The sequence below is a fragment of the Melanostigma gelatinosum genome (genome assembly GCF_949748355.1).
Source record: "Melanostigma gelatinosum genome assembly, chromosome: 8".
Classification (NCBI taxonomy): Eukaryota; Metazoa; Chordata; class Actinopteri; order Perciformes; family Zoarcidae; genus Melanostigma; species Melanostigma gelatinosum.
The window spans coordinates 21,353,262-21,376,822 of record NC_136641.1 but is presented as its reverse complement, the minus strand read 5'-3'; the positions used below and the strand labels follow the sequence as shown (position 1 = coordinate 21,376,822).

The window sequence follows — 23,561 nt, the reverse complement described above, 5'->3', positions numbered from 1 at the left end:
AAGGAGCCGCTGTTGTTGTTGTTGCTGCTCCCCCCAGGCCCGCTCCCCGCTCCTGCTCTCTCTACACTGCTGGAGACTCCCCCAATTCCTGTCCCAGCAGTGGTGTGTTGCTGCCCCGGCCCACCCCCCACCCCCGATCCGGGGCTCAGGATGGGGCGGTGAGGCCGAAAGTCTTCTGTTGCGTAGCAGCCGGGCACCACGCCTGGCACTGTATAGCGCTGGTGAGGCTGTGGGCTGCTAATGATGGAGCCCTGGGAGAATAAAGCATCATCATGTTTTAGAAACATCCCTGAAGCATGGCACTAATGCCTCTGTTCCCACTTACATCATCACACACAGGACACCTTTGTATCTGGAGGTGAAGGACATGCTTGGGCAGGACTGAACACACACAGCCATGCAAAGGGTGTCAGTGCAGGTCAGACATGTGGACACATGCACACCGTACACAAACTGAGCGTGCTCGGGAAGACGAAGCACCGGTAAGGGGACGTGTTACAGGACAACATCTAGTCTTTGAGACTTACTTCCATGGTACTGTCCAGAGAACCAACACTGTTCCTGCGACCACGTTTCCCTGCACCCCACCAGGAAGAGTCAGGTTAGCAAAGAGCCGAAGATCGGAAAGTTTGCTCACATGTGTTTTTGGCAAAAGATAGGAATTGCATAAGCTGTGTCTTAACATCAGCGAGAAAGAGGAACAGTATGTAGCAGTGGATAAAAAAAGAAAATCATGTAAAAGCTGCGCTACCCAATTCAACCCAGCGGACAGAAAGGAAACGGAATTAAACGCCATCTCTGATGTGCTGTTGCCTCACCTGCATCCGATAGGTCCCTGAGAGATGAGCTGAGCGCCGTGCGCTTGAGACCCTCACCCACGGAGCAGTTGTCATCAAAACTTGTCCTTCCCAGGGTGCCATTCACAACATCGCTCTTCACACCTACGCCGCCAGTCAGAATGCTGGACCGCATCACACCTTTCTGTTTCTCCAGCTCCGCTGTAAATGAACACAAAGGGCACAGGGGAATTTAAAATGAGAGGGAGACACGATGCAGAGAAGGATAAGCCATATAGCGATGCCACCAGCACTCCATTTCTTGATGTAGAAAGCTGTACAAATCATCATTCCCACTAAAGTTATAGTTCACAGTAATGACCAGCAGATGGGGTACTTACATTCCACTCTGTATTTCTCCATCTCTTGCACTTCAGCAATACTCTCCCTGAGGTCGCTAACAAAGCGGGTGCGGTCTTGCTGACTGGGTGCCATAAAGATGATAAAAACCTTCCTCTCCCCACCCAGGGCTGCTGAGGTCAGGCGGATACCATGTGGGTAGTCTAAGAGATGCAAACACGGAACAATAAAACACAAAGTGGCAGTTTTGAAGATTTTCATTGAAATAAATGTCTGTGAAGTCACTGTCTATCACCGGGGGAGGCAACACACCGGTGATAGAGATTATTGGATTGAGTATTGCAATCTTCAAATATTATTGCTACTGCGACAATTCCACTGTTTCCACTCAAATAGAAACGCAAAATCACCCAGAACTGAAATGTTAAGGATTGCCGCTTCAACAATAATCATAGAGGGAAATAAAGAATAGCTGAAATGTGCAAAAGGAAAAATGGGTTCTTACAAGAGTTCTGGAACATGTGCACTTGCATCTCCACCAAAGGGAACGATTGTCTGAAACTATAAGTCACTGAGGTTTTCTTCTTCTGGAAGATTTTGGTCACCTGATGGGGAAGGACAGATGGGATATATTTCAGAGGGTCTTTCAAATTAAATAGATGTCTTACCTGCCATGTGTTAAAAAGTGACGCATGCGAGTCTTACCACCAGAAGGTCATTAAAGAGGAAAACCTCCCGTTGGTGCACCCCGGTCCTCTGCGGCCTGTTGGGGTCGGGGACCTCATAGAGCTGGCAGCAACACACCAGCCTACGATGGGGAAGGGACAGCACCTATATAGAAAAATACAGTACAAATGAATAAACTTTTAACAAGTAGTGGCAACATATTACAAAGCCCTGTATTTTGCTCACAGGCTTCTTGCCCACAATGACTCTCTCCACTGCTTGCACTTGGGACACGTGGTCATCGTTGGTCCGTAGCTCCCACTTCTGTATCCGCTGATAGATCCCAACCAGCAGGTCCCTGGGTATATCCTGACCATTGTCTACGCCTTGGGTGGAGACAGGGATAGGGAGGGTTTTAGGAAACGATGTTTATCGCAACTGCACAAATCACAAAATCATAGTGTATCTGATGTAAAATGTGTTGTGATTTTTATAGTTTTCACACACAATCGGCAACAAGATGTATTGTTAATAGTTGTTTTTATTGTTAAAAAGAGGAAAAAAGTTTTTTTCATGGCTGGACAGCATGTTGTTATTGCTATTAAAGAGCAAGCACCACACCATCATGAAAAAAAATTATATCATTTAAATTTCCCTTTTGGTTTCTGATTTCTTCTCACAGGAGAAGTGGTTTACCGAGCAGATATGTATGTGGTGGGAAAAAAATCGATTTGATTTCAGCTGGACAAACACTTCTCCTTACTAATCTAATGCAGACTAACATGATAGAAAAAGATCATTAAAGCAGCCTAATATGTAAATCAAGTGTGTGACATATTTCTGTCCTGTAGCACCTCTCAAATTCTTGATGAAATCCTCAAGCTTCATCTTCCTCTCAGCTTTGACGTTGGGACTGTACATATCTGTGTTGAGGAGGATGATGGCGAAGGCTAAGATGAAGATGGTGTCTGGGTTCTGGAACTGCCGAACCAGCGTTGGATTACACACACAGTATCTCTGGCTGCATAAGAGACAGAAACAGCATGTTCAAACATTCACATTTTGATATCACAGCCACAGTTTTCAGTGTGTCTTTAGCCGACTATCACTCAGGCCTTTCTCTATTTTAAACACCCTGCATTCAACACATACAAACCTAAAAGCTTCTATGAGCCGTTCCACTTTCTGGGCTTCTCCTTGAACTTTGATCTGAGCCTGGAACTTCCTGAGAGCATCATCCAGGTCCATTCCTGAGAAGTCCATCTCATCCACCACGCAGCTGAAACACACAGCAGAGGTCACAGTCTATCCTCTCCTGGAACATTCATAATGGCACATATTATTACATGCCACGTCTGCGTGCATGTGTGTGTGTGTGTGTGGGGAGGGCATTGGGTTTGCCTCAATGTTGCATCCATTTAGACTCGGTATGAAATATGTGAGACGAAACGTGGTGTGCACTTATGCGGATCTGTGTTTGGATTAAACATTCATCTGAATTGTCAAAAAAAAAAAAAAAAAAAAAATCCCTGCCGATCTTCTGTACTCCCACACTCACTCTAAGACATCTTTGTTGAATTGCTTCTGTCGGTTTCCCAGGAACTCTCCAATCATCTGCCTGCTGAGGCCCTTCCTCTCCAGGATGAAGCGAGCGATCCCAACTGGAGTGTCCGATACGAAACCTCTCTCTATCAGGTACTGGATCCCCTTCTCTGGCTTCCTATCGTCAACGAAAAATAACGTTTTCACTGCAACTTCGCCACCTTGAAAAGGCATTTTTGAGTATTAATAGTACAAGCATCTTACTTGTTGAAGAGGTTGAGACCTATGCGGTACTGGCGTCTCTGCACCACGTCGCTGTTGAAGGGCGGGGAGTCCCAGCTGTGGCGGCTTTCTCTCTGGTAGGTCTGCTTTCCCAGAGGCGGCAGAGGCTCCCGCAGGCTGTCCTGAGACGAGGAGCCGGAGCTGCAGTTGACCGTCTCGTTGGAGTTGGTGGTGGAGTTGAGCGAGTCGTTGTCCCCGTCCGAGCAGCACGGCTGCTCCAGACCGTCGGAAGGCAGAGCTGTGGAGGAGGAGGAGGACAGAGGGGTGGTGGGGGGCTGCTGGGGGGAGGACGACGACGACGGCGTGTCAGGGTACTGGTGGTGGTGGATAGGGTGGTGGTGATGGTGGTGGTGTGCCGCCACTTGGTGAGGGATGTGTGTGGGTATGGGTCTGGCGGGGGCCCGGGTCTGACCCTGGGCAGCTGCTGTGGAGGAAGGGCGGGTGCCTGTGGTGGGGGAGTGTTTGAGGGTTCCCTGAGGGGAGCAAGCCCCGACCCCAGGCTCCTGCTCGTAGACCAGCTGTCTGGTCAGAGAGCCACGATCCGAGCGGTCGCTCATGTCCACGGAGCTGTCACTCGGCGGCTCAATGGTGAGGAGAGGCAGATGTGCGCCTCTTAGACGATAGTCCCTGCACTCGGTGCACGGGGTGCTGCGCCGACTGTTACTGCTGCCCCCTCCCTCAGTGTCCCTGCTGTCCTCACGCCCTCCGACACCGCCACCGGGGCCCCAGTACTCTGTATCTGTGCTGCTGGGCGCCCGATCCAGGGACAGCGGGGACGACGGCATGCCGTCGTCCATGTAAAGGGTGACGTCACTGTAGGAGGTGGCGGTGCTGTCGCCATGCATACTGAGTCCCCCGCCAGCTCCCCTGGCTCGTTCTCCCAAACCTCTTTGGGAGGAGGGGTTGGTGCTGCTGCTCCAAACACACTCCCCAAAGTCTTCACTCAGGCCTCCACCCTCCCTGCTGCCCTCCTGGGAGTCATCGCGACCCGCGCGGCAGGTAAGGGCATCGTCTATGGAGTCAGCTAAGGACTTGACCTGCAGGGGACACAACGAGTTCAGCATCCTTCATGTCAGAAAGTAAGTCGTTACACATCTTAAAACATCAAATTCAGTTTCTAGAGCATGCTTTGCGGGTCAAAGGCTTGTGGTGCCCAGATTTGTTTTTCCGTTTGCTTTGTCCTTTTTGATGAGTTTTTTTTTTAAGTTCAGCTAATCTACTTTGTGTGTTTCTTTTGGTCACCGTGAAGACCTTTGAGACTTCCATGCCATAAAGAGTTATAGCCTATAAAAACATGAACACGGTCACCTGTTTGGAGAAGGAGTCCTCTAAGCGCGTGTAGTCCGCCGGGCGGTCTGGGTTGGGGGAATGAGGAGGCCCTATGGCCACGTTGTGGGTGAAGTTCGTCTGCGTCTGGGCCTGCTGCGGAGGCTGTCGCTCATCGAAGGAATACTGCAGTCTCATGTTGGACAGGATGATGCGGCGTGTCATGCGGCTCTCTGACGCAGAGCTTCGGAGGCGCTCAAAGTTCTTGTTCATGCGATACTGTCTGAAGGCCGTCTGAATGGTCCTCGCTGCTCTGCGACTTACAAAGGAGCCACCGTACTTTCTCTCCAGCATCTCCACCTGGCAAAAAGGTGGGAGAAAAGAAGAACACAGGTAACTGAAAGGAATCCATCATCTACATTACGTTTGCTAGTGCGAGTGGCTTCTAGGAAACGCCAAAGAACACCAACATCCAGCATCGGTACCTTCTTATCCTGCAGATCCGTTGAGAGCTCATAGCTGTCTGAAAGGGTCTTGCATCTCTTGTTCTCCTCCTCCTCTTGCTTGCGGAGGGCCAGGCTCGCAGGTTGGTGGCGTGTTCGCAGTGCCCAGGCCAGGCTGGCTGAACTGGAGGCAGACATGCATGAAGGGTCCCTGGATCCGGCGGGTGCGCTGCTGGTTCTGCTGTCAGTGTAGCGCTCCGAGCCGCGCAGGTAAGGTTTCTGGCTGAATGGTGTCTGGATGTCTTTGCGAGCGCCCGTCTCTTTACACTGGGAGTCCCCTTCCACACTGCAGGAGAAGGATGAGCAGGAGCAGCTTGACAGAATGTCACACCAAACATTTTAAAAGTGCAAATTGAAGGATTGAGTAAGTTCAGCGTCACTGAATTACAAAGAATAGAACTTAAGCGTTTACATAGAAGGACTTACATGTAAAGTTTAGAGCGGCGAGGAGCTAACCATCTCTTGGTGGAACTCATGGTGAACTTGTAAATTCCTATTATTTCAGCGGTGCCAAAGCCGCCAGAGATCTGACAACATTAACTACCTGCATTGTGAGTTGATGACCCAACAGGCATAAAGGTCTCTGCCCTCTATCGCCTTCCTTTCTTGAGTCAAGAGGACGAGTTAATATACTACAACGTTTAGCCAAGCTTTACAACGTTTTACAACGTTTAGCCAAGCCTAGTCGTGCTCATGCGCTGCCCCCGCCTGCTTCTCACTTTCTTGTTCCCTCTTTCAGTCTCTTGTCGGTCTCTCAGTGTGTGTCTGACACACAACAGTGATAGCACGCCCAGAGGAGGCACCAACCACGAAAACACAGTCCTCCACTGCCACATACCAGCAACACCATACTGCCAGGAAAGACCAGGTTGTTACGCGCCACTTCACGTGAAATATTGTGAGACAAAACACGCGTCAAAGCACATCACCTCCCAGATTCACTCTCACTCAGTCTGTCACACAGGTGTAAAAGCGCGCGGCTAAGCTTTGCAAATCACAATTCAAGTGGAAACAATCCCATTCGCAGTCACCAAAGCAATAAAACCCAAAAAGTTTCAGGATTCATTAAGTCCAGGGAGCCTCCAGTGTCCTGTTGTGCACGTTTGCTCAGCTGTAGACAGACTCCTACAGTCACGTGCTCCTGCCTACATATCCTCCTTGTTCTAGCCACGCCCCCTTCTGTTAGCCGTCCCATAACAAGGCAGAGAGTGTGCAGAGCCAGGGTCAGGGATGTGTGGGAGCATTACATTAATCACATGGAAGCGTGCATTGGGCTTTCTATCGGACATTAATGCAGGTGACAAAAAGGGTGAACATGAAATAGATGCCTTGTTGACTGGAACCATTTTGGGTTTGAGTGGGTCAGCTGATGTCCTCCCTCATTGTGTTGCTGCTATTCCACCGGAATTCCTGTGTTAGTGTTTAGCTGGCTAAAAAAAAAGGACATGTAGAAAAAAAAAGCTTCTCATGAAAGAAGGAAATAACTTGTCGGTATATTTGTGATCCTTTATTATGTGATGCTGAAACACAAACATACCACATGTCAGTGTACCTTTACCAAGAGTCCTTGGAGTGGACGGAGGGCAACATGTTGTACAATGAAAGGCATTTCAGCAGGACATCCTGTGCCTCCAAGCAACACATGACCGGGCTGAACTATTGTTGAGTCTAACAGCAGCAGCACAGAGGACAACTCCATTTTGTTGCACAACACAAAAGAGTCATGCAAAAGCCCAGTAATAAAAAAAGATACAATTCTGACATCTGCAGGTAAGCACATATAACAACACTTAAGTTGTAGAAAATCAACAGCAACAACACATATGTATACATCTACTGTTTGCAGGGAATTCATCGCATTAACAATTGACTTTGCTTTGTTTCCATTTTGAGCAAATTAATAATGAGCAACACGTTACTAAACATTCATTTCCTCTTGAAAATGCGCTGTCATTTATCATTCCTCCTCCTCTGCTCCTTAAATAGAGAAACTGAGAAGCGGGAGGGGGTTGCTTGGTGACGGTTGCTGCGGGACCTTTGTGGGCGGCGAGGCAGTTGTGAGGATGAGAAGCGTAGTTGCCATGACAATGTGTTGACTGTTATCACCATTGAGGTGGGTGATGAAGACGCTCCACAGGTTGTGAGTGACAGTCTGCGTCATACTTATTGTAAACGGATAAAAGAACAGATTATATCTGTGAGCCACGCGAGTACAGCGTTGTCTCAACGTGTTCGTCTTTTGAAAATGGAAGCCTGAGTTCATCTCCTCTTTGTACCGATTTTGTCTAAACTGTGAATAGAAAGTTATGTCATCGTCAGAGCTGCTTAAAACTGCTCCTTTTAAGGAATGGAAACTAGCCTCTGTGCAGTTGTAACTCCCTGTCATGCACATCAGCAGGAGCAGATGGTATTTTCATTCAGCTGAGTCACAGAAACCCAGAACACATGCAACGCGACATTAGGGAGTCACAAGCCGGGCCTCATGAGTTTGTCTCTGAATAGTCACAGCTGTTCCTTGGATTGATTTTATACCTCCATAATAATCCCTATAAACGCCGTCATCTGTTCACATCTCATGAAGAAGGAACTTCAAAATACTGGCTCTGCAACCTCTGAAGAAATCAGTGGTTTTCATCTCCACAGTCTATATGCAGTTTTTAATTTCTTCCTCTGAGCTTTAGGAGGAAGAACGTCAAGTTCAGAGATGCCTATTAAAACTCTCCAAGTTTGGTGAAGTAATAAATGAATTCTCGATTGATTTTCTTTTCCCCCTCATGCGAGGCCTCGCAACCCACCTCCAAGCCTGCAGGCATTAAACAAGACATTTGCTTTTGCCCGCGGCGAGAGCCAAGCGGCGATATGCGGTGAGAGGCGAGGTGAGGATGATATGTACGAGTAAAAAAGTTTGCTGTATAAAAACATGTGTGACCATATCGCAGCTGGCATCTGCACCTCATTACTTATGTAAGAAACCCTGTATTCCCGTTACAGTGCCAGAGAGAGAGGTCCTCTCCAGAGGCTCGCTCACGAAGACCAGCCCAGAGCTCCAACACCTCCAACCATTTAATTGGAGCCGAAACAGATGGTTGAAATCGAATAAACAGGGAAGTTATCGCTGGCGGTGTTGCGAGAATAAAAGACGAGGGCACGAATTGACCAGCTGCAGTGAGAGAAATTGAAAAGTGAGTGGAGTGTGTGAAGTACAATGTCAACTCCATGCAGTCCCCTGCCTCCTGTCCCTCGCTCATGTAATATCGATGCGCTGACGGTGCGTGTATGTATGAAAGAGCGGCAGTCGGTGCCATCGAACCCGCAGCAGGACAAGGAGACTGGGGGATTAACCTCGCATGCCGCGGAGAGGCCAATAATTGCATCCATCGGTCTGTTGACTCATTTCCACTTGGGCACTGACTCAGAGCAGCTATCTCATATCCCGTCTAATCTCTTTATCGCCCAACTTTTGTGTAAATTTTGCCATTTGTTCCCAAGCTTTACCAGCCAATATAAGAAACCCCGTACGACACAAATGTGGACTGTGAATACATAACGGAGCAGAAGGGCCGACAGCGAGATCTACGCGAACTACTTTGGTGATGTGACAATATTGAGGGTCAAGACTTAGAGATTAAAACAAAGACAAAAAAAAAACAGTGTTAGTGATGTTTTTCACCATGAAAATAAATCTACTCCCGGAAAACAATCTGTGTTGTCTTTGTCACATGTGATCCCATTCTTTCAAATGGCCAAACTGAAAGGAAACAATCAAATCATTCATGGGTCAGATCGGCGCATTCCTCCACCGCCAACACTCTTCTGCCACTTCACTGTCTCAAGCTGTGAGATTCCCATCACACACACACACGCACACGCACACACACACACACACAGTTTCTTTCCGTGACCCTCCAGTTCAAAGCTCAAACATGGCTTCTCTGGGTTTGTCGGTGGACGATGGCACTTCATGTTGAATCCGGTTACTGGATTAAGAGATAAAACGTCCTTGTACACCTGTATTGTTTGCAGGGCTGCAGAGTTATGGATCTGAAAAAAATCAGCAGTGTTTTGTAAACACACTCTTATCAGATAATCTCTGGCACACGAAGGAAGAAAGAATGAAGAGATAAGTCGTCTATAAACAAGCGGGTACACAAAGTAATGTGCACTTCATAGGGAAATGACTTATCCTTTCTCAGTGGTAAGAGCCACAATATTCAGACTGGTTCCAATGCATCATTTTCACCTTTTTGTGATAGATTCACTTCCAGCTTTTGGCCTGATGCTCGCTTATCAAACTGCTGACTGCAGACTTCCATTGTAGTTGACAAATCCTCCTATATTCGGAAGCAGTTATGCTCTACTTGTGTACGTTTGTACATTCATTTGAGTGACATCCATGACAGTCTGGCAGATTATCCAGATTTTGAAAGGTATGTGATCCGTCATGTGAATCGCATGTACACTGTCACGCAGGCGCCGCTCCTTCCATTTAATGCGTTGTTTCCTTCTTTTAAAAACACATGCCACGTTGTACAAACTGCCCTGAATCATCATCAGCACTCAACAGACACGGTTTATCTTTTAAATGACATCTCAAAAGTAAGTTTACCTCACGTATTCCTGTCTGTGATGATTCAGTTGCATTCGACCTATGCTCAGCGCACAGACTGGCGATCTACAGCACGAACCACATCTCACAGGCACTACATCCCTGCAGCGTGGGCCACCAAACAAACACAGCAGTGTTTGTTCGGTGCCAAACTAACTGCTCTATTGTGACAGTTTTACAAGTGAAATAAAAGTGGGAGTTAAAAAAAAAAAGCTGATTTCTTACCATGCTGCTACTGTCAGAGAAAGGTCCCGCACTAACTGGAGAAGCGTAATAACGAATAACGAATCTCTCTCTCTCTGCAAAGCTGTACAGGCTACATTCTTGACAGTCTTTTGACAGCTACAACTTCCCTCTGCCAGCTTTTTCCCTGCACCAGATCACTGCCACATGCACAGTCACCTTTATTACATAACACCCCCCCCCCCAAAAAAAAAAAAACATGTCACAGCAACAGGAATAGACGAAGAGACACACACAAGAAGTGCATTCATTTATTGACAAAAAGAGGATTGAGAAATGTAAGAAAGGTTTGTTGTGTTTTATCTTTTGCTTGTGGTTAACCTCCAAACGATTGTCAAATGACAATTTTCTGCAATATCAAATATTAACAAGTCTTATAAACTCTAGTTGTAAGTCAACGAGTACAAAAGGTTTTGTGATTTACTTTGGAATTACATAACACCCCCCCCACACACACACACACTTCTACATTGACAAAGTTGAAGCACTTTTGGCCAAAAACCGGTCAAGGATTATGCGCACCAAACAACAAATACATAAATGGAAATATAATTCTCGATCATCTAGTTTGGCCTGTGGAGGAATGTGTGGCGCTCGAGGTGGAGATGAGTCAGGTGGGTGTGTACGAGCAAACATTCCAGCGTGGCTGAAACAACACAGAGCAATTACAGCAACAATTATTTAAATTCCAATTTAAAAGACAGGCATGAAGTGTCCTCAGGAACTAGAGGTTTTTTATTTTGCTCAAGAATTAAACCAACAAGATACATCTCTTCATGACTAAACATGGTGGTAGATGAGACAGTAATTATCAGACGTGTAGGAACAATCAAAGTGACATGTCATACAAACTGCACACAGCTCATGTACATCACACAGGAGGCTAGCTTCTATGGCACCACATAATGGGTGGTGACAGGAATTTAAAGCTATGTGCGAGGAGAAGGATTGGTGAATACTGAGCACACCCGAACTGACATGACTCAACTAGTGCTTTTTGAGACGAGCATGAGTGCGACGGTAATGAGCAGACGACGGTGATGCGTTCCGACAGCGTGTTATGACTGCCAAGAAAAGAAACAACCTGCCAAGAATACAGAGAAGACAACATCGAGATTCCTTAAAATGGTAATTCATGCACAAATCAGACGATACATGAATAAACCAACGATAGCACAACTGTCACAAAGACGACACGTTGCATGCATTTCTATCATGTCCCGCTAAAATGCAGCGAGACATTGCCTTTTTCGGGTTCACAGTGAGGTCTCTCCGTTTTTTCCTGGCAGCATTAAACTGCGATCGTCTTTTCACAGGTAAGCGGGGCGAGCGAGTCGTTGCGCGGCCAGTTGCACCTCGGCTCAGCGAGAGGACGGGCTGCTGCAGCCTGAGGCAGAACAACAGAACTGATGGGAACCCTCATCCTCACCCTCCTCTCTTGGAAAGCAACGCGGGACGAGACAAAACACAGAAAGGAACACCAGGAAGGCAGACGGACAAGGCAGAGGGAGAGAGAGAGAGAAGGAAAGAGGAGGACAGAGTGAAAAACAAGCATGAGACATCTAAAAAAAGAAAGAAAGAAAGCAGAAAGCAAAAACAGCTGGGACCTAGAAAAGCCTGAAGCAGGCTGCACTTGTTTCGCTAAAATAGTGACATAACTCGCATCTTTATTCATACACCAAATGTGTGCACATCACAGCTGTATAATGCCATTAGGTGGCAGTGTTGGAGCGTCATGCGCTGATGTGTCTGAGAAACGGCATCAGGTGGGGGATAAATGAGGGGAAGGAGAGAAAAGATTGTGAGAATTCGCCAGGTTCACTTATGACTCAGTCCACCTCGGTCTCGCAGCTTCTTGATTACGACTGCAATCATGCCGCTCCTGTGTTTTTCAAGCCTCGCTATTACTCACACCTGGGAGTGGTAGTTATGGCATTTAGTTATGATTGAAAGGAGGTGGGTATGAGGTAAAAGCAGGAAAGGATGAAATGTACAGAAAGTGAATGTGACTGCGTGAGAGAACTGGAGGCTGTTGAATTCCAAGGCGTCTGACGGTTGACTGGGTGTTTGTTTCTTTACTGTGCCGTACTCACTGTACTCAGGCCCTGCGGTGGCCCTTACCTGTCCTCCTGCTGTAAGCTTTGTTCAGTGGAGGGGCAGCAGTACTGATGGAGACTCACGAAGCTGTGAACAGTCAGACTGGTGGGGAACAGAGCGGCGTGGGCGGCGCCGCCCGCCACCGTGGGAGTGGTGGGAGCCGAGACGGTCTGCCCCGAGATAGACAGCGGCCGGACACTTGACAGGAAGGACCAGAGACGGACGACAAATAGACGGACAAATAGAGACATGGAGAAAGCAGAGACACACAAACAGTCAGCGGCAAAGCAGAGAGAGAGAGAACAAGTGAGAGAGAGAGAGAGAGAGAGAGAGAGAACAAGTGAGAGAGAGAGAGAGAGAGAGAGAGAGAGAGAGAGAGAGAGAGAGAGAGAGAGAGAGAGAAAGAGTGAGAGCACTGATTTGAAGCTGCACATTGATAGGGACAAATCATACAGCGTCAATGGTAGTACAATGAAGAAGACATTTAAAAAGAGAGGTAGATGTGTGACAGCGAGGTGACAAACATCTTCCAGAGACACACCGTCACAAACACCACAGGTTTAGTTGAAATCAACTCCCGGCAGCTATTGCAGGTGTCTGGTAGGATGGAGAGTAGAGTTGAAGGTTTAAGAGCGAACCGAACAAGTTCTTAAAGGAGAAACTTCCAACCACTCTGAGAGAGTATAAAACAGCTCCATACCGGTCTGCTGCAGGGTTCATCGAAACCACTTTCTACAATGCACGCAAAAGTGCACATATAACACAAAAGCCTCTCTGCTAGGCCTCTACTGGACGCGGCGGCAGAGAGAGCGAGACAGGAAGTGACTGAAACACTTCAGCAGGTCACTGGAGTGAACCAGCTTGTTTCATGACCAGCTGCGGAAGACTGAGAACTGCATTTCAGAATGTGTTATTCACTTGCAAAACAATGGTTGAATAAGAAGCCGAATGTTCTCATTGCCAATGAAAAGACAAACCAAGGAAGTGTTCATGCAGCTCATTTTTTTTGTCTGCGTGCCATAGAGCTCTATTGTTGTCCAAGAGCGAATAAAAGCGAATCAATTAGACTCACTGTTCCACTGGGTGACATGTTGCTTCATCACCATGAACACGGGCACTGTGGTTTGTGTTCAGTCAAACCTACATACACCCTCCGGCTCATTTAAATACTCACTAACGCCCCAAATCCGCAGCTGAAAATAGCCCCCAACAAATCGAGTCTATATTCCTGTTCCACTGTCCACGACCTGCTTAGTGAACAGCTGACAAACACAGAGACAGACCAGCTGGTGAACAAAGTGGATCATTTAGCAGCTATGGAGACATATTTCTCTCAGGAGTATGGAGACCAAAACAGAGCTAAAAGAGAGACAGAATATTGGATTTATATGTATCCGCTGGACAGAAACACGACTCCCAATGAATGATAATGTTGCTTTGTAACTACTGGGTGCGTAAATAAGCAACCGTTTGCTAACAAATTCACCGTCCCTACTTAAAAGGTCAAGTCAGCGTTGTAGTTATTGCAGGTTCAAAGAAACAAATGGGCTCAGGCCTGAGAACCACCGACAGGGAAGTTGGAGATATTGAGAGAAAGACTTAACACACTGTTTGTTTTTGACCTTTTCATGGGATTTGCTAAAAATCCCAAAAGTACAGAATATCACCAGCCTCATCCTTTAAACCTACTCTCCATAAACTGAAATACACTTCATGTTTGACTGGATCGACTCAAAGAAGTCTGGCACACGAAACAGAGCTGTTAGCAAAAGTTCAAGGATTTCTAAACAGAGGAGAAGGAGAGAGGTAAGAACGAGAGCACTTAAGGATGTAATCATGTAGGCGGAGCGCACGTTAGCGTAGCGCAAATGATGAAAAAAGTTGAGATTCGATGAGAACAAGCTGTCATGCGGCTATTGAAACTGCAGAGTGAGGAACAGGAGCGCCTTGTTCGTTCCTATTTATAAAGATTACATGGAGGTTACAAGTCAGCTCCTTGAGAAGGTCCAGACTTAATTCTCGAGCACAAGATGTGAGCCGCGCGTTGTTAATTCCTCCGTGTCGCTGTAACGAGATCTTCTGAAACAACTGAACCCGTTGACCCGTTCAGCTTTGGATGGAGATGTGAAGAGAGGCAGAGGTGCTGCTGTGTGAGCGGTAACTATTGCATCCCCAGTGTAGCGAATGTCGACGCCCTCATCTAGGATCTGACTTCTGCTTCATGAGCAGTTATGCCCGAATCCATGATTGTTTTTTTAAAAACAGACACAATCGCCCTCCTCCATCTTCTACACCTCCATAGAATAACAAAGCACACACACTACCCACTCACACTCTTAGTATGTGTACATCTCTCTCTGTCATTAACAAAGATGAGAATCGACACAGGTCGGAGGGTGTTTGTGACGCTAGTGTGCAGAGAGGACACGGGAAGTCAAGGCTGGAGGAACAAGTGGTACATCGGGAGAACGCGTGAATTTAAAGCAGTGAAGTTGACACGGGCTGGAGGCGGGAAGCGGAGTGGGAGGAGAGCGAGCTACGCCAGAGTGGGAGAGGTTGAATACAGGAGGAGGGCAAGGGTGAAAATAACCAAGAGAGGAGGAATGCAGGGAAGGAGGACAGAGCGGCGAGGAGGAACGGGAATTGGAAATAGGATGGTGTGGAATGGCGGCTGCTGTTGGAGTCAGTGTTTCCTCGAACATGTGTGCAGTGGCATGGGGGTGTCAGCGCGTAGGAGAGACGATGTATAATTTGAAAACATGTCCGTCCAATGGTACAACCCAATTCAGATTGTACTTTTACATTTTTTGCTTTTACTTTTTTTGCAGTAGTCTGTGAAATAAGAGTGTGGGAGCACACTGTGTCATCCCACCTCCAGCGCGTGACCCTGCCCGACTCCCGCTGACAGAGACGTTTGATAACCACACACGCTGCGTTGTAGCCTAAAGTTAAGTGTGTGTTTCAACACACAGACACCTCACATTCCCTTCCACCAGTTCTTCCACAACCAACTGCTTTTTGCTGCGAGCTTGAATCTCCTACTGCTTGGCAACAGTGCGGACTGCCTGCGTGGGCGTGTTGGCGTTGAGTGCCAGGCGAAAGCACTGACAAGGAGGGGCCCGGTTACAGTTACGTCTCATCTACGCGCACCAGGCACCTGCCGGGCCCTGTGAGTTCATGTGCACGTGTGTGTGTGTGTGTGTGTGTGTGAGAGAGTGCGCTTGTGTATAGGAGTGTTTGATTTTTAACCGGATGTGATTCATCCAATGAAGGACAATTTGAGTTCCTTTGAATGTGATGTGGGAGACACACAGGGACTAATTCAAGAAAATGATACGATAGCAGATCTCGGTCATAAGGCGTGACGAATTGTCCGAGGTTGGCCCGTCCCATCTTTTCAATGAAAGAGAGCCGGTAACACGTGATGAATAAAGCGGTGCAGCGTCTGTCTTCAACATGCCTCATCCATTCCCACCGAGCCGCCATTCAATCCGGCTTCTGCCTTTCACCCCGCTCCATGCTCCCACTCCTACCCTCTCCTCTCTTCTCTCTCTCCATCTCTCTATTCTGTGTCTCTCGCCCACAGAGTTCTTCACAGAAGAGCTCGCAGCGTTCCCACGGTAACCAGTCTCCCTGTTCTGCTCCACGGAACGTGCGCATGAGAGTGTTCGACAAACATCCCTCCTTCAGAGGTGCCACTTATCTGCATTTGAACCCCGGAAAGACAATGAACATAAAGTCACAGCAACAGCTGGGAGAAGGCTGTTTAGAGAGGTACCTGTGTCGATCGAACGCCGGCTCCGACGGACAGGAGGGGCAGTGATCGGTCCTCATCGCTAACAACAAAGCAAGGCCGCTAATCTCTGCGCTAATCTACCACGGCTGCTGTAAGACACCACACAGCTGGCTTATAAAATAGAGCAAAAGACGCAGAGGGGGGGGGGGGGGGGGGGGGAGGTTGCGTCAGGATGACGATATTTAGCTGCCCGGCCTCTTCCTCCTCCTCTCCTCCCACCACTGGATAGGTGAGGTAAGTTGAAGGTGGAAGGGATGGAGGGAGAACGGGAGGCCGGAAATGTAATATTGTAACTTGCCTGGAGGAGAGCTTCACAGTTTCCACAGCAACTACATCTCTGACGGCTCCCTGTGAAACACTGTACACCACACAGGTATCCACTTGCCTCCTTACCATTACCAGGGAAGACTGATGTGATGGTGGAGACCAGCCATTACCAAAGACTGGGTAAAAAAATTAAATCAAAAGGATCAATTAGCAGAATGTCTTCCAGTGTTTATTCAACAGTTATATCTGCAGTACACCTTTGAGCCACATAAGGGAGACTGATTGTTTGTATTGTTCTGATAATTACAGTGAACTTCTAACATTGAATCTATTACGTATGTAACATGTGTATATGCTTTCACCAACACATGCATAGAACAAAGTGATTGTGATTTCTAAAACGTACATCTCAGCGTACCGACTAAAGATAATGTAAGGTGATGCAGCGACAGCAGTACAGACGGTCAGGAATGTTCATTTACGCACAAATTCTCTCTTCTTACCAGTTATAGACAGATAAGGCTGATTGTGAAGTGGGTCGCGATGGTTTGTCATTTTTAAAAAGTGGGTCTCCAGAAAATATGTTTGTTAAACACTGGTACAAACGGTGTTGACGGAGGGTGAATAAGGATGGAAGAGGTAAGGAGTATAACGATATGCAGCCTGAGACTCTTGAGTCCCCATTGTTGGTGGTAAAGCACGAGTTTCTATTCTCACATATCATATCACATTCTATTCTCTGTCTGTCTGTTCACACTATATTTGCCGCTTCTGTTGCCACATCGAGTCTTTTCTGTACAATTAAACTGTACAAGGCAGGATATGCAGCATGAAACAGTTCAAAATAGATCTGAATATGAATCAGCTTTATTGTTTATTGGCCATGTATGTGTACACATTAATAGATATCATCTGAAACAAGGACAACAAAGGTCAAATTTAAACATCAAATAATCTATCTATCTATCTATCTATATATCTATATATATGTATGATATGAGATGTGTTAAAACCCAGTTGGCATTTCATCTTTAAAAATGAATAATTTAACCAGCAGAGTGGTTTCAGGCATTCGATATCAGATGAAACCTGACAGAACCGCGACGCATCAAATCCAACTGTTCAGCCAATCCTTCTGCCTTCACGTGCAATATGCATGCTAATAAAAATGATATTATTAATATATTAAGTGTAAAATCCTGAGTGCCTCATTGTGATGAATAGGACCTCCTGCAGAAAGAGCCAGGGCCACTGGTCAGTCCTCTCTCACTTTACGACTGATACTTGACAATCACGTATCTTCATGAATCCTGAGTAACGTGTGACTAAATATAAATGACAAAACATTTAGTTTTTTCCCTTCGCACACACCGTATGAAGCCATGAACACTCACTGCACTCGAGAAAGGCAAAAAAACACCACCCACGTACACGTGCCTCCCACACACACACACACACACACATCCATCACATCGAACTACACTGCATCACAGTAATCATCAGAACTGTTAGCAATATGCTAAATCTGCCCAGAATTAAACACCGTTTCATCCACTACGTAGCTCGTGATAGAGATTATAAAGGAGAGCGAGACTGGGCTTTTGAGAAAATGGCAGCTGCAGCGTCACTATATTTCTTTCTAGAAAGTCATGCTGAGTCCAGAGAGGATAAATTACCTCCCATCACATCACACAGACTGTTCGGAGCAGGTCAGTACAGCTGAGCTTATACCCACACACTCGCCGGGGGCCAGTTCATTTCTCTGCATCTGCGCTATCTCAGCCACGATACGATGTAAAAAACGCAAGTCCAAATCAACACACATTGGGAGCTCTTTACTAGCGTAGAGAAAGAATTTTATAATCAACCCAATCAGGGACAAAACGGTGCTTCAGTTACTCGAGCAGGAATAAGAGCGGGTGAGCAGAGAAGGGGAAGTGAAAGAGAACAGCACAAAAGTAATTTCTGCAGCTTCTCTGAGTCATATCTGCAGCAGTGGGAAACAGAAGCAGCGAGGGGGAGAGCGTGAGTGTGTGCACGTGGGTATGTGAGAGAGTTTTAAAAAGAGAGATAGGAAGAAAGAGAGAGGGGGGGGGAGGAGGATATGGGGGTTGTAAAGGGGATGGGGTTATGTGTAGTCGAGCGACACATAATGAGGCTCCTTCTGAAACAAAAGTCCATTACCGTTCTCCATATTGCCTGAATTAATGTCAATTTCCCAGAGAGGGGTACAGCTCATGCCCACCATGCCCCGAGCTGAGAGGTAGATGGATGGAATAAAGAGACGGGGCGGGAACACAAGCACCTTCACGGGGCTCTTTGGAGCCTCTGAACGACTCCTCATTGTGACAGCGAGAGCCAAGTGAAGAACGGAACGCTCGGGCCCTCTTCTTCTTCTTTTTTTTTTTTGTACGCCTTTACGTAATAACACCGCTCTGAGTATCGCCACCACTGGGGCTGTCGCCAAGACCTCTAGCTTCCCATGAGGACGGCTGCACGCAGCGCACACTGAAGGATGCGACCTCTCAGAGAGGACTGTCACATCACTGTAACATGACTGCAGGGTCACATCAGCTGTCTATTAATGGACATCCCAGGTTATGTCCTACAGTGCACACGTATACACACTCACCAAAAAATAAATGGTAATAAAGACACACCAAAGACACTTATATACACACACACAGCAGCAATTATCACCCTTGGGCCAGTGGTAATTACACTCTGGTCACACTAATTCATCTCTCATGCACTCTGTGTGTACTTGCCAGCCTCTTTCACACATTTTTGTACCAGCACATACATTATACACACACACACACACACACACACACACACACACACACACAGGCTCATCCGAAACACACTTGCGTGACCTCTCCCAAAATAACAACAACAAAAAAACATCTGCCGTGCTCACAGCGAATCGTGGCGATGCCCTCCAACCTGCTGCTTCTTGGAGGAGGGACTTGATGATCAAAAAGGATTCCTCCCCAAGGCCTCAGACTCGCATTGTTCACACGACCATTAACAGGAGGAGAGGAAGGGAACAGGGGAGCATTTGGGACAGCTGTTTGCAGCCTGTGCCGCTGGGAGGAAGGAGAGGAGAGGAGTGACTTTGTTTTGATGCAGTTAATGCACGCACGGGCTGGAAAAAAATAGGGGAAAAAATGGGGGACCGTTTATTCAGTTTCTGCGTCCGAAATAAAAGTTGTGGGTTATGTGAGGAACAGAGAGCGCGGGGCAGAGATGAGGAATCCTGCTGGAGGATCAAAAACTAATTGGACAAAAAACAAAGGCAGCCCTGGGAGCCTCGCCCTCTCCGGCCCCCGACTCCCCTCTCCTCCCTGGCTCTCGCTCTCTCTCCAACGCACCCTGTTGACAGATGGAGAATCAGTGTGTGTGTTCCACCATTTCTCTTTTAGACTGAGGCACACTGAGTAAGGTCACCCAGTCGCTTTCCTCACCCTTCTCATACACCCCCCCTCTCCCTCTCCCACATCTTCCTTCTGTCGTCTCCTCTGATCTGGGCCATATTTAGAGCGTCGCGGCCGCTGACGGTGACGAATTTCGTGTTCGAATCTGATCCGCAATCAAGAGGAGACGGTTCCGTCGCTGACCTAAGCTAATCGGCCAGTTTTGGTTTCGGCTGAGTCACAGCCAGACAGGGACACTATGGCTCTGCTGTGCGGGTGACTGTTTATTCAATGTGGCACTTCATATGATACGCTTGTCTGAGCCTGGATGCAAAGCCATGCAACAACCGCTATGGGCAATTAACAAGGAGTGGGGGGGGGGGGGGGGGGGGAAATAGCAAGATCGTCTACATACACAATTCATTACTGCATTTAACACCTACATAAATAACTAATATGTGCTTCTGTGTAATGACTAAGTCCTCCCCAGGGAGGATGGGAGGGGGGCCGGAGAGGCAGACAGCGGAGGAAAAGACAACTGTGATCGATAAGGGATTTGGTGAAGTCTGAATTAATCACTGACAAGACCATGGGGGCCATAAGAAAACAGATAGTGAGCGAAATCCAGTAATAATTGCTGAGATTACTTGTAGAGAGATGCTATATATTGCTGTATGCAGATATGCGAAAAAGGGCCGATGGTTTCTGTCGCTGCGACTGCAACAGTATACTTCACTGTGTACTTTTTTTTTTTTTTCTCGCATGAATTGCTGCCTACTCACAAAGCCTAATGCTTCCTGAACAAAAGCCGACTATATCTGTGCGTGTGCGTGGTTCAGTAAAAGCGAGGATGCACTTGCTGTTTGCCAAAGCTTGTGTTTGCAGCACTCTAACTTCAGGTCAGCCTTGAGATAGGGGAGGGGGGGGGGGGGTCTGTCTTAGACCAACTAGCCTACAGTTCAGAGTGAAGAGGAAAAGAAAAACACACTTTTAGAAAACAGTGGGCGGTTATTGAATACGTAAGGGCTTCACTGGTCCAGAAAGTTCAGATCACCGTAAAAAAGACCCATAACCCTCCAACCTGGACTGGAGTGTTCCTCGCCGTACTACTATGAGACTCCTACGCACCTCACGTAATGCACTGTGATCATTACACCAATCAAACCCTCTGCAGGCAAGAAATCACACACACACACCCGTGAAATGGACACCTGGAGCACATATCACTCTACCCATAATCCTCCAGCGCGCTGCACAATTCCTCATGGGGGTGTATTAAAAAGAAAAACCCTTCTTAGGTTTAGACCCATTACTGTGAGGATTATCTCTGATGACTAGAAAAGGCTGCGGCTTCATTTCGTGGGCTTAGGGTGTACGTGTTACACATGCGTCACACATTGGGTGGTCATCATCGCGACAATTTAAAGCCACCAGGACGAGACTGATGACTTTCCTTTCAGATGACATGAAGCCACGCTCACCGGTCATCGGCGGGAGATCAAACGGACAGAGAAGGCCTCTGTTTTTAGAAAATAACTTACTTTCTCCGTATGGTGGAGCTGGTGTTGGTGTCCGTGCTGTCGGTGCGTTCAAGCCGGTCTCGCTCGGTGGTTGAGGAGCTGCAGGAGAGACCTCGGGTCAGCTTGGTGTGGGTCCTCCTCCCCCTGCTGGGTGCTGGAGTCGTGGGCGACGCAGCAGTCGCCTGAGCCGTCGAGGTGCTACCGTTCCCGCTGCCGCCACTGCCATGATGGAGGGGGAGGGACAGAGGCTGGCTGTGGTTGTGGTTCTGCTTGGGAGTGTCCGAACCCGGCGTCCGTGGGCTGCGATCCTGCCTCAGATCCTGGTTCTCCTGGCTGACCCGGTCCAGCTGGCCCTCCAGATCCTCGATGCGCCGGCGCTGGGTCTCCAGGAGCTTGGCCTGGCTCTCGATGATGTTGTTGAGCTCCAGGAGGTACTCCACTGCCCGGTTGGGGCTCTCCGGGCTGGTCTCCATGGTGGGAGCACTGCCTCTAGTGGTATGACCACCACCGGTCACCACCACAGTTTCGACCCCGTGGGGGCCGAGATCCACCCCCCCCACCAACCCTGATGAGTGGGGGGGAGGGAGGGACCAACGAAGTTTCTAGTGAAGATTAACTAATGGCTTCAGATGTTCAGAAACAGAAAGTCACAGAGATTAAGAGGTTGAGGATCTGAGAATGACTACATATCCCCAAATCCGAGGGCAAAAATGAGCATTACAGCATCTTAGTGGCCATTGAAAATATTGCACTGCCGAAAATAGAGTTCAAAGCTTATAAAGAAGCTCAACGCACGGTTGATTGTTTGTTTTCCTGAAGTCACAGTCATTTTCAAAGACCCTGCCAGATCAGCATGGAGCAGATCAAGAGTTTGGGGCGTCATGATGAATATTAACTCATGAAGCAAAAATATTACAAAACAGACTGAGACTGGATGGGGGGAGGGAGTGAAGGAGGTAAGCACAGTCTAAAAGAGGCTGATCAGAGATCTGTAATGAACTTAAACTTGCTTAATGGCTCTCTGAGCAAAACAAAACACAAGTTCTGTCCACTCATCTGTGACATACTCTACGTATTAACTTTAAGTGCAGCTTTTAGCTCATTAGAAAGCATCTCATATGCATCAAGCACTCTTTAGCCTCCTCGACATGCAGGGGAAGGGGAAGGGGGGGGTAATGGGGAGGTGATGTTGTTTATGATCTACCTCTAATAATCAGGCACTGTCAATCATTACATAAGACAGAAAATGCTGCTCCCTCCCACGTTGAATATCCCCGCAGTCTATCATCGTCGCTTTCAACCCATGGCTCGATGCGTCTTTACAGCACAGAAAGTAAGCCGAGGTGGCTCACGAAGTTCATTCTCGGGGTCCAGATCCTCACCTCTGGTCCAACAAAAAACTACATCCTAGTGCTTTACATTCAGATTAGTTCCCAAAGTGTGCGCGTGTCTCTGGGCTTTTTCATCCAAGAATAATGCAGAGTTTACTTCCACGTCACGCATTCATAAACACTGTGCTTGGAGATTTAAAAAGAAAACAACTTAAAAACCAACAACTGTTCAGAATATAATTGACCGCCCGAAAGTCTCAATTGGCTGTGCGTAAATCTTTGAAGTGTACTTTGGATCTGGAATCGGTTTAAACGGCCAGGTTGAGTTGTTTCCTACTTATCTGAGAGGAGTTTCGGCCGCTTCAGGAAGGTAATCCATGAAGCGGTGCAGCGGGGAATCTTCTTTGCGGTGGCGCAGAAACACACGCGGAGGTTTCGCTGCTCGAGCGTCTGAACTGCAGCGAATCTGTGCGCCGTTTCCTCTGAGCGCATCAGCGTCAAGGTGGCCCGAATGACATGGAGCATCCGGCCAAGAGTTTCAAAATAAAGGAGTAACTTCATGAACGGTATACAGTGGACTGCAAGTGAAAAACAAATGATGAAATATGAATGAAAACCCAAACAGCGAGTGAATGGATGAATAAAAAAAGATTGTTTAATGTCACAGACTCTCAAACAGCCAGACTCTCCCACTGTTACTGTAAAATGACCTTTCATATTATTTAGGGTACAAATTCATGGAGCTGTTCTCCGTTGCTTGGATTCATGCGATATTTCAGGCAAATTAATGGATGAATAGATGGATTGCACTATATTAAATGGTCTTAATTGCTGATCTCCTGCATGGTAAACGTTAGTTTCGTCTGGCTTTTAATTTGAGCCAATTTTAA

At 47.4% G+C, this 23,561-nt stretch overlaps 1 protein-coding gene across 1 annotated transcript; it reads right to left on the bottom strand.

The window, feature by feature from the left end:
• Positions 1–90: 90 nt before the first annotated feature.
• Positions 91–21,813, bottom strand: iqsec2b (IQ motif and Sec7 domain ArfGEF 2b; the record flags this gene model as incomplete). The annotated part of the gene is made up of 13 exons (XM_079274211.1): positions 91–251; positions 819–998; positions 1,178–1,339; positions 1,642–1,741; positions 1,842–1,967; positions 2,049–2,188; positions 2,657–2,823; positions 2,959–3,081; positions 3,361–3,522; positions 3,609–4,663; positions 4,935–5,252; positions 5,378–5,681; positions 21,362–21,813. 13 exons carry the CDS (start codon positions 21,811–21,813, stop codon positions 238–240), a joined length of 3,303 nt encoding a protein of 1,100 aa, XP_079130337.1. The 3' UTR covers positions 91–237.
• Positions 21,814–23,561: the final 1,748 nt, after the last annotated feature.